This window comes from Anthonomus grandis, chromosome 3 (assembly GCF_022605725.1).
Source record: "Anthonomus grandis grandis chromosome 3, icAntGran1.3, whole genome shotgun sequence".
Classification (NCBI taxonomy): Eukaryota; Metazoa; Arthropoda; class Insecta; order Coleoptera; family Curculionidae; genus Anthonomus; species Anthonomus grandis.
The window spans coordinates 28,305,380-28,316,044 of NC_065548.1; the positions used below are offsets into that span (position 1 = coordinate 28,305,380).

The following is a 10,665-nucleotide window of genomic DNA, read 5'->3' on the forward strand; positions in this document are numbered from 1 at the left end:
CTCTCCCAACAAACAGCATATTAAAATCAGGATTCAGGGACACCTAAACTCCCTCTACTCCTGGATGGATCGCTGGAGACTGGAGGTCAACCCCAGGAAGACCCAGCTGGTGTTCTTTTCAAAAAGGAAAAAAGCACCTGCTGGCCATCTGAAATGGAAAACCACTAATCTCGGCTGGTCCGTCCAGGCCCGTTATTTAGGTGTTATCTTCGACCGCAAGCTGACCTGGGAAAAACACGCCAAGGCTCAGGCGGGCAAGGCCAAAGGCCAGCTATCGTCTCTGTACTCCCTGCTCCACCCCAAGAACAAACTATCCGCCTTATTATCTCCTACGCCTTCCCCACTTGGGCAAACATCCAACCTTGCCACATGCAGCGGCTTCAAGCAGTGGAAAACAGGGCTTTCCGGATTATATCAGGCGCACCATGGTGCGTGCGCAACACTACCATCCTGCGAGATCTCCAAGCACAACCCTTGGCAGACCACCTGACAAAGTTGAAGGACAAGTACCTGGCCACTGCTCTGGAGCACCGCAACCCCCTGATCCGGATCTCTCACTCCACCCGAGCCTTCCCCATCGCTCCGTACCACCTCCCCGGCGACACACTACGGCGAGACTGATCCCCTGCTCCGACCAACCCCCCACCTCCGTCCAGGTCAGCACACCCTCCCCCAATACCAGGTCTGCCAGCCCAGAACCCACGAGAAGCGGCAGTCAGTATAGTATTAGTATTGCGTTGTACATATTATTAGAATTAGTTTTTAGTCCGCCTAGCTTTTAAGACCTATTATTAAATAGAATAAGTTACAATTAGTTATATAGATATGAAAATGTATATTTTAATCTAGCAAAATAAACGTGAGTTTCAAAGTAACAAATATAGCAAGATGCAGATCGAACAAGATGATCTATCTTGTTCGATCGACGACTGTCGCCCTTCGCACGGTCGGTCTCCACCTTGAACTTTGCTCCCAGTTTTGGCGCGCAATAGCCGATCTATATCATTTATATGCTACTTATAGCTCGCGACGGTACTTCCCCAATATGTTTTAACTAAGCTTTTAGATGCTAAGTTTTTAGTAGAAGTAGTAAATCTAGAAATAGCATTATTTAAACTGCAAAAAAATTATAGAAAGATTATTCTCAGGTATATGCTTGCTATTTGCTACGATTATTGCCTTAAAGTGTGTCCTAAAAGGGTGAGAAATTATCGTTTTCAGCATTAGTTTTCAGTCAATCTATGGGCAAATTAATTGTACCGTTCGAGCTACAAGGAAGACTTAACAGCGATTACTTAAATTTTTTGCAACATAACTTGAACAATTTACTTGAAGACGTATCTCTAGCAACACGTCGAGACATGTGGCTGCAATACGATGGACCTCGTCCTCACTCTTTTCAAATCGTAATAGGCAACATACTGATACTACTTTTAATAATGGATTGATAGGAAGGGAAGCATTGGATGGTAGGCCGCCGCGCTTACCTGACCTGAACCTAAAAGATTTTTTGAGGATGATTTCATGAATGCCAGACTGAAGGAAAACTGCGAAGAAAAATAAGATAAGCGGCCAACGTTATTACGAAAAATGATTGTGATTTTTGTCCAAAAACGATTAGCTAAACAAAAATGTCAATCGAAAAGTCTTGAAGCAATTATTAATTATCTGAAGATATTTCACCGTAGGAGAACTTACTGATAGTTGAAAACCCAAATACTTTGTATTATAAATGAAACCCATTGAGAAATAATTTGTTTCTTACTACTGAAAGAAACAATTAGGCATCCAAATCATATTTATGAAACAGTGCACTCTTTAGAGCCACACTCGCACCAAATAACAAGCAAATAAATTATTATATTCTTTTGCATAAATTTTGTACATTATGCTTGAAGCGATTTTTATAAAAAACAGAAAAATTCTAATAATTTTTAAACCATTGACAATCGGATAATAATATATTCAGTTGTTTTGATTGCAAATAACCTCCTCTATCGCTTCTTTTCGCTTAGACGTCTACTTTTGGGACACCCTGTATATCTTAGGAACATATAACCAGAGCTACAGTTTTTTATTCGTAATGGAATAACTACTGGGACTTTCCACCATTTCCACCTAGAGTTTACTTATTATCGAGAGGTTAGCTTATTATCGAGGTCGCATTGTTTTTATTTTAATTGAACCGATGTCTGTGTGGAAAGAACTTTACATTAACATATTGCTGGATATATGTATTCTAAATTAGAGTAAAAGAAGTGTTTTATTATGTGTAATTATGAAGGGGCTATAGTATTGGTAAAATATAATTTTTAGTCCACTCCAGTATGGACTTTTATCTATATCAACAGATAATATTACAGTGGAACTTAAATAAAAGAAATTTGCATTAGCTGCAGCCACAATATGTTTGGAATTAATTACCATTTGGTTTTTATACTAACGGCTGACTTCATTCATAAATATTAGATGAATCTATAATGCCGAATATTATACTAATGACAATAGATGAATGTTTTTTTTGTGCATAGCACTATTGCAGATTAATTTGATGTCTAATTCGGTTAGGTTTGTAAAGTCGTATGTTGCCGATGTGGATATATTATCTATTTTGAGTCTGAATATATTTCCGGATATTCTCTATGTATAAAGCATCTAAAAAAGTCTTACGTTTATTAAAGTAAAGTTACTTTTTAAGTTCTTAAAGTCTATCTATAGTGATATCATTTTTTTTTTATTTGGCTTCTCATATATTGTGGATCGACCTTAAAGGTCTTACTATCGGATTGCTATAACACAATCAGTGTTTTGTAGCAACTGTGTAATCATTAGCAGTTGCATGATCAAACACGTCGACCATAGCCACAAACACATTAAATTTATTATAATTTTGCAAGTTCATGTTGATTTCATCGATTCTTTGTTGGTCGTAAAGAAGTTTATTTTTAACCACCAGAAGTCTAGTAGGAAATCAAATTATGCTGACAGTTCTCATGTCTTCTTCTTCCCAAAGGTCTGCGCCTAAATCCACATTGGTATGTAATTACGAATACTTGGGGCTATCAAACCTATCTGTGACTTTTATTCCATCCACTTACGTTACATTTTTACTCGAGTATTTGGTGTTTACAATTTTGATCTCCCATATTTCCTTCAACCTATTTTTATGCCTTGATTGTAAAAGGGTTCTCGGATCCCATCATAGGGGCCATTAAAGTCAAAAGCTAAAATTAAATATTCTCGTTGGCGCAAAACTCGAAATGCTTTTGGCACTGACTATTAATTAAAAAACCGTAATAGATACATTGAAAATATGTGGAATCCGGGGTCGAGCCCAAACACGACATTCTAAAAAGAATGGCGCAAAATAACAACTAGTTAAAAAAAATTTGGTAAAAATTTAAAAATAACAATAAAAAACAACAACGGACCAAATACGGAATGAAGTTCGAATTAACCAACTTCTATCCGTGTTTTCCCTCACGTAGGTATGTAAAACCTTTTGGGTCTCTTATTATCTTTTATTGGCTGACAGCAATCACGTGGTTCCAACAGATCCGTAATTACGTCTCAATGTGGATTCAGCCTTACTTTGGAATGACACTTTACCGTTTTTGAGGTTATGTGATGTTTATTTTTATTACTATATATTTGTGTTCTGTGTTTATTACGTTAAGTCTTGTTATTGTTAATTTATGTTTAATTAAAATTTATATTTCTTTAGTAAATTCGTTATAGAAAATTTGGATTTTACATTTTTAAAAAATTATTTTTTACTTTAACTTAATTCAATTATCAATGTCTCAAATCAGCACCAGAGAGAAGCTCCTCTATATAATTGATGATATAGAACTTATAGCAAAGTGAGTTTATTATATTTTATAATATCCAACAGTAACCGGTAAATTGATATTAAGCTAAATCGATTTTTTCTTGTAGAGAAATTATTGAAAATGCTATTGCTCCTAAAACGAATAAGCTTTCTGGTCCAGAATATGCCCAACTGACAGAACTATTGGTTGCAAAGGACAATGAGCTAAAGGACACTCTAAACTTAGCCAAAGAGCAGGTAACTTTTTTATTTTTACTGATTTTTTAGTTTTTGCAATAAGATTTACCAAATCTCTTAAACATCTAAAAAATTACAGAAAACATCTCAGTATTTTCCCCCTTAGAGTTGCTGCTCTCACCTTAAATTTCCATAATAATAAATTCCCACAGATTGAACATTAATGTAGGAAATACCTAATATAACATAAAATTTAAAAAAGAAATTCCCATGTTATTTTGCATTGGCCTCTTAATTACCCACAGGTTAATCACAATACATTGATATTTTTTACAATAATCTATTTTGCTATTGAGATGTTTCTTCCAATTAAACATTTTAAATCACCCAATTTTCCCACTTGGTTTCATAAAAAATAACAGAATCTTGTTAAAAAAAAAGATTGCTTACAAAAAATTGAAAAATGGTAAGGATCCCATGGATTATGTTAAGTTTTTGACTTTGAGGAACCAATGTAAAACTTTTCATGATGAATAAATAACACATTCATGAAAACGAACATATATTGAAGTTTCTCATCATCCTTCTTCATTTTGCAAACACATCAATTAATTATGTAGATCTGATTCATATACCAATATGGAAGCCAAGCTCGCTGGTAATGGCCAAGATATTTTGAAGTTATTTGGCAGATATTTCAAAACTACTTATGGGGAACCTGTCAACAAGGCTCTTGATTAACTTTTTATGACATATTTTTTTTTTGTTAGACATATTTGATGAAATTTTACACCTTCGTAACAGAAACTTTTTTGTCCCTGATGGTATCTTATCTGTTTTTCTTAAAAACTATGTGTATATTCTTAGTATGGCTTTTCAAACTTTACTTAACATCAGGCGAACTGCCTGATTATTGGAAGGTAAGGTTTTTAACACTGTTTCATAAAAATGGTAATAGAACTGATATTTATAACTATCAAGGTGTGTGTATTTAGTCTGTAATTTCTCAGGGTAAATCTATGGTGTTTAACTTGTTGACTTACCAGTCTGATCTGATTGCATATATCTGGTGCTTTTGAGAAGTCGGTACAAATTGATAGGGGCTAATTTGGGGCTGTGAGCCATGGTCAGACTTTGGTTCAATTTTGTCATAGGTTTTCTATTGGTTGGAGAGCTAGTTACTATAAATAATCATCTTTCTAATGGTATTGAAGTATCTCCAGGTGTGCCTTAGAGTTCAAATACTGGCTCTGTCTCTTTTAACTTCTTTATAAGAGATTTGAGTGATGTTCATTCAAAGCATCTTGCTTTGAAAACCATCATTAGGTTTTAGACTGTATAAACCCATTGAATCATATCTTGATGCTAAGCTACTTCAAGATGATTTAAAGAATATTGCTGAGTGGTGTAATTGCAATAGTCTGGAACTGAATGTAAAGAAGAGTGTATCTTTGGTCGTTTTAATAAAATTAGTGATTATTAAATACAATTCTCTAGTATTATTTTTGTATTATTTAATAATATTTTGTAAATTGGCTCTACCATATATTGACAAAAACAGGTTTTACAATAAAATACCTTTAGAGTTTCTTTGAAAATAACCTTATTCATGCTTTCTCCAGGGCCAAATAAATAAGAAAATGGACCTTCTAAAAGCTGAAGTAGAAAAACAGGATCAAGATATAAACCACCTTCAAAAACAACTAAAAGAGGCAGAGCAAATTTTGTCAACAGCCATTTACCAAGCTAATCAAAAATTGCAGAGCATTTCAAGAGCAAAAAAGAGACCAGTATCCTCAGAAGAGCTTATCAAATTTGCCCACAGGTACAGAGCATTCCATTTAACAGAAAAAAAGGCATATTTTTTTACTTTTCCCATATTTTTCAACAAATTCAAGATAGCCAAAAACACAAAACTTACATCATAAATGTGGCATTTTTTTAATGAAACACCTTAAAAATATATAAGCCCTCTTTACTCTTTAAGCATTGATAAGTCAAATAGATTGAAGGTAGACCCTTATTAAAAAACACTTAGAATTGATCATAGAATTCATAAATGTAATTATAAATAGGGTGTTCTGTTTAAAAAAACACAATATTTATTATATTGCATGATATAAAAATCCACAAAATTGCATGATTTACTTTTATACCATGTAATTGTATTTTATTATGATTTTAGATTTCTCTGAAAAATAGGGAAAAATAAAGTCAAAAATAATTTTTCCTCTTAAATGGACTACCCAGTACATGTGTATTAAAAGATAAATCAGATTCAATGGATTTTACTATCATTTTTAGGATAAGTGCTTCAAATGCAATTTGTGCCCCACTAACATGGCAACAAGGAGATCCCAGAAGGCCCTATCCAACTGACATTGAAATGAGATTAGGCATGTTAGGCCGTCTCAGTGACAGAACTGATAGGGATCCCATTAATGGTCATATGTTCCAACAACAGAATTCATCAAGTGATTTGCATAGAGCAGGACATCCTGGAGGTAAAATAAAATATTTCCTCTTTTTTTTTTCTAACATAAAATTCTGATTTTAGCCCTATGAAGGGAACTATCATATCTAAATATATTTTATACATAAATAACTCTTTTAATTTACAGAAATCCCAGCTTCAAACCAAAACCAGTTTGCATGGCATCCTTCTGGGGAAATGCATATAAGTGTGGGCCAAGGCACTGTGCCTATGGAGACTAGGAATCATAAACAAGAAAATGAAGATGTTGAGGTTATGTCAACGGATTCAAGCAGTAGTTCCTCAAGCGATTCCCAATAGCATAGTATTAGAACAAGGCGCTTACGAAAAACGTATTCATAATTGTTTTGTAAGAAATAGGATATTAATAAAATTGTATTGGGATAATTTTATGAGAGTAATTAATAGTATTGATAGTCTTTTATTTATTTAATATTGTGTACGTCCTGAATCTCAAGAAAAAAATTAGAAATTAACTTTTTTTTTGATAGATTAAATGTTATCAGGTGTATGTAACAGAAGTAGTACATAAAGTCGAAATTATACCCATTTGTAATGACGTCATTTTTGTTTATCTTTGTTTAGCATATTCCAAACAGCGGCGACAACAAACTTTTTGAAAAAAATTGGTGTCTGATGATTATTCATCTTTTATATACTAGGTTATGTGAAATATCCGTCACTGTCAATCAAAAATATTGGTTGGTCAACTTGTTCTTGAAAGTTATTTCGAAAAGTGTTAGATAATGCCTAAAAAAAGATATAATAGGTATATAATGAACAATCGCAGCTGATAATTTTAAATATATTGTCTTTTTTTCAACTGGAAAAGGAACAAGTCCGAAACGGAATTGCACTTCCAATTTGGGAATGTGATACAGCGAGCCGCAGATGCAACAAAATTGAGCACAACAACGATCGCAAATATAAAGAAGAATGGGATAAAATCAGATCAGGATTACGCAGCCCGTATATCTTCCAAGCAAAAGACAGCAAAAACCAAAATTACAAGATATTTGAAACATAGAATTCGGGACACAATTTATTCTATGTACGCCAGAAAAGAATATGTAATATTGGCAACAATAAGAGAAAAGTTCAGGGAAGAAATTGAATATTTTGAGTTTTCCATTGACTCCTTAAGAAGATGGATCAATAGTATAAGCTTCCAGTGGAAAAAATCAAATAACAGAAAATATTTGATGGACTTGCCAAATATTGTTCATAAAAGAATCAATTTTTTAAGGGAGTATATCAAAAATAGAAATGTAGGTCCGGAAGGTTTTACTCCAGTTTTCATTGACGAGACGTGGATTTTTAGCAAGGAATCATTTCGTAGTAGCTGGCAAAATGACACCAAGCACACGGATTCAAGGAAAAACAGTGAAGGTGAAAATTATCTGGTTATCTTTTTAGATTTTTTTTTGAATAAAAACTATTGCCCTTGTAAGGACCCTCTAACTTCATAATTTCATCTGTTTCATATAATTTCTCTCCAAGACAATATGAGGGAATTTAACTCCATACACTACTCGTATGTGCATGAAACATTATTTATTAATTATATTAAATTTATGTTCTGGAAGAATGATTTCTAAAAGAAGAGAATTGAATTATCTTTTATTTTTAAGGTCATCGTTATATCGTGGTCCACGCCGGAACCAAAGATGGCTTCATCAAGGGTGCAAATTTAATATTCAAGAGTGGATTAAAGACGGGAGATTATCAGGACAATATGAACAGGAAAAACTTCGAAAACTGGTTTAAAACTCGACTGGTTCCAAATCTTCCCCCAAAGTCATTTATAATCATGGACAATGCAAGTTACCATTCTGGTTTATTAGAAGAAATCCCGAGAAAATCTTGGACAAAGCAGAGACTGACCGAATGGTTGAAGAAAAAGAATATTGGCTTTCCAGAAAAAGCCATGAAAGATAAAATATGGAGTATTGCACGCAGATACTGCCCTAGTGAAAAAAAGTACTTCCTTGATGAATATGTTAAACCTTTAGGACACAAAATTTTGCGACTGCCACCATATCATTGCCAGTTTAATGCAATTGAAATGGTATGGTCGGAATGTAAACGAAAATATGATCAATATATTTCCAATTTTAAGGGGTCACCTTCAGAAGTTCTAACTACATGGGAAAGGGTAATAAACGAAATTTCTATAGATCATTGGCAAAAATATGTTTTTCATACAGAAAAGGTAATTGAAAAGGCTTGGGAGGCATACAAGTATGTGATGCCTATGACATTCTGCCACTTGTGATTACGACTGACGAAGGCGACGATGACGAAGACAATATCTCTGATTTCAGTTCTGACTCTGACAATACTGACGAGATTGATTAAGCTTTTTTTGTTCTAGCAAATTTTATTTTATGATCGTCGTTTTATTCAATCATCAAGTATATATCATATCAAGTATTCAATCATATCGTTGCAATTTCATTAACTTGGTAATGCAATATGGCGTGTTTTTTTGAGTTTGTATGTTTTATTTTTTGGAATAGTATTTTCATTTTAATGTGTTAACATATTCCTTCAAGCAGCATTTTTTTTTCATGAACAAGTAAATTAAATTGTCAGTATTTAAATTTTTCCCAGTGAGTTCAAATAACTTTATACCATTATTCACAATTTTTGTAAGCTCGGTTTTGTTACGTCTACTGCTCGTGCCGAATTCAACTTTTCAAATATGTTGTAGATTTGGTTTTTGCGGTCTTTTGTTTGGAAAATATATGAGCAGCTAATTTTCTAATTTTCATCTAATTTTATCCCATTCTTCTTTATATTTGCGATCGTTGTTGTGCTCAATTTTTTTGCATCTGCGGCTCGCTCTATCACATTCTCAATTTGAAGTGCAATTCCATTTCGGACTTGTTGTTTATGTCCCATTATTTATGATTAATTATAATATAATATTTGTTAATTGTTAAGTTTGTTAATAATACAATAAATACTACAAGATTTTTTAATTTTTTTGGAAATGAAAGTATATACACGAATATAAAAATATAATAATATGCTGCTAAAATAAATCATTTGTTAATTTCTGAACGTATAAAAATACATAGCAGATTATTAATTTCTGAAGGCGATGGTAAAGTTTCTAACCTAATATTGACTGGCAAAAATATCTACGCCATACGTTTTTTCTCACCTGCATGACGTAACTACAAATGGGTATAATTTCGACTTTAGGAATGAACTGTCTTTTTAATTTCATGTAAGAAGTTATTTTTACCAAATTATAATTACTATGATTTGAAAATAGCTCAGCACACCAAAACATCTGTTATTCAATATGCAAAAAAGTTCATTTTCTTTTTTGTAACTAAAACTTTACTTATTAATAGCTAAAATGAATATTATAGGAATGGTTTTGAAAAAATCTATCTTAAAACTAAATACATAAATGAAGTTCTAATATTAAATGAATTCAATTGGCAATTTTGGATAGCTTCGCTTATTTTTAAAAACATATATACGTATGAGTTTCCAATACATAGAGACAAGCCAGAGTTAGGATTTTAAATATTAATTTCAATGACAGAGTCAATTACAGACAATTTCAGTCTTTTAGTTCCTTAAGTTTTAATTGAAATGAACTAACAAATTTATCTGCGAGGGCTGCAGAAAAAGTTCATTAAATGCTCTCATCATTCTGACGATTGTAGAAAAGAAACCGTAATTAGAATGATGAAAAGGTAAATGAAACAGCAGGATTCTGGCACCTCATGTAGACATTAAATGGTACATTTTCCAAAATACTAGGGCAATAATAAATTCCAATTTCCCAGCAGTCCTCCTCACTTTAAGACTATCTATTCTGGTAATTTTCACCTTCAATCTTAGAAGCTAGCGAACGAAGAAATGCTTTCTAAACGGATTAAAATGTTACCAAATGGTTGGAAGAAAAAGGTGACCATACAGCCGAGGCATATTCAAGCCTAGGACGAACAATTGAAAAATAGAGCATCTTGAAATACACCAAAATCTCTAATGGTAGTAACAGAACTTAGGCCATTTATTGTGTAATGATCTACATCTAATCTCGGAGAACAAAAATTAAATTCTCAAGCATTTTTTAATATGAACCTCCAAATCAATATTTACTGACTATAAAAAAACATTATCAACTTCAGCTTGTAAA

The 10,665-nt window shown here is 32.9% G+C and overlaps 2 protein-coding genes across 2 annotated transcripts; both read left to right on the forward strand.

The window, feature by feature from the left end:
- Window positions 1–3,637: 3,637 nt before the first annotated feature.
- Window positions 3,638–6,913, forward strand: LOC126734097 (mediator of RNA polymerase II transcription subunit 4). Its single transcript, XM_050437619.1, has 5 exons — window positions 3,638–3,863; window positions 3,940–4,069; window positions 5,632–5,834; window positions 6,314–6,513; window positions 6,631–6,913. The coding sequence occupies exons 1-5, from the start codon at window positions 3,799–3,801 to the stop codon at window positions 6,801–6,803; spliced, it is 771 nt and encodes a 256-aa protein (XP_050293576.1). The 5' UTR covers window positions 3,638–3,798; the 3' UTR covers window positions 6,804–6,913.
- A 136-nt stretch (window positions 6,914–7,049) lies between these two features.
- On the forward strand, window positions 7,050–9,377 carry LOC126734096 (uncharacterized). Its single transcript, XM_050437618.1, has 2 exons — window positions 7,050–7,892; window positions 8,135–9,377. The coding sequence occupies exons 1-2, from the start codon at window positions 7,553–7,555 to the stop codon at window positions 8,776–8,778; spliced, it is 984 nt and encodes a 327-aa protein (XP_050293575.1). The 5' UTR covers window positions 7,050–7,552; the 3' UTR covers window positions 8,779–9,377.
- Window positions 9,378–10,665: the final 1,288 nt, after the last annotated feature.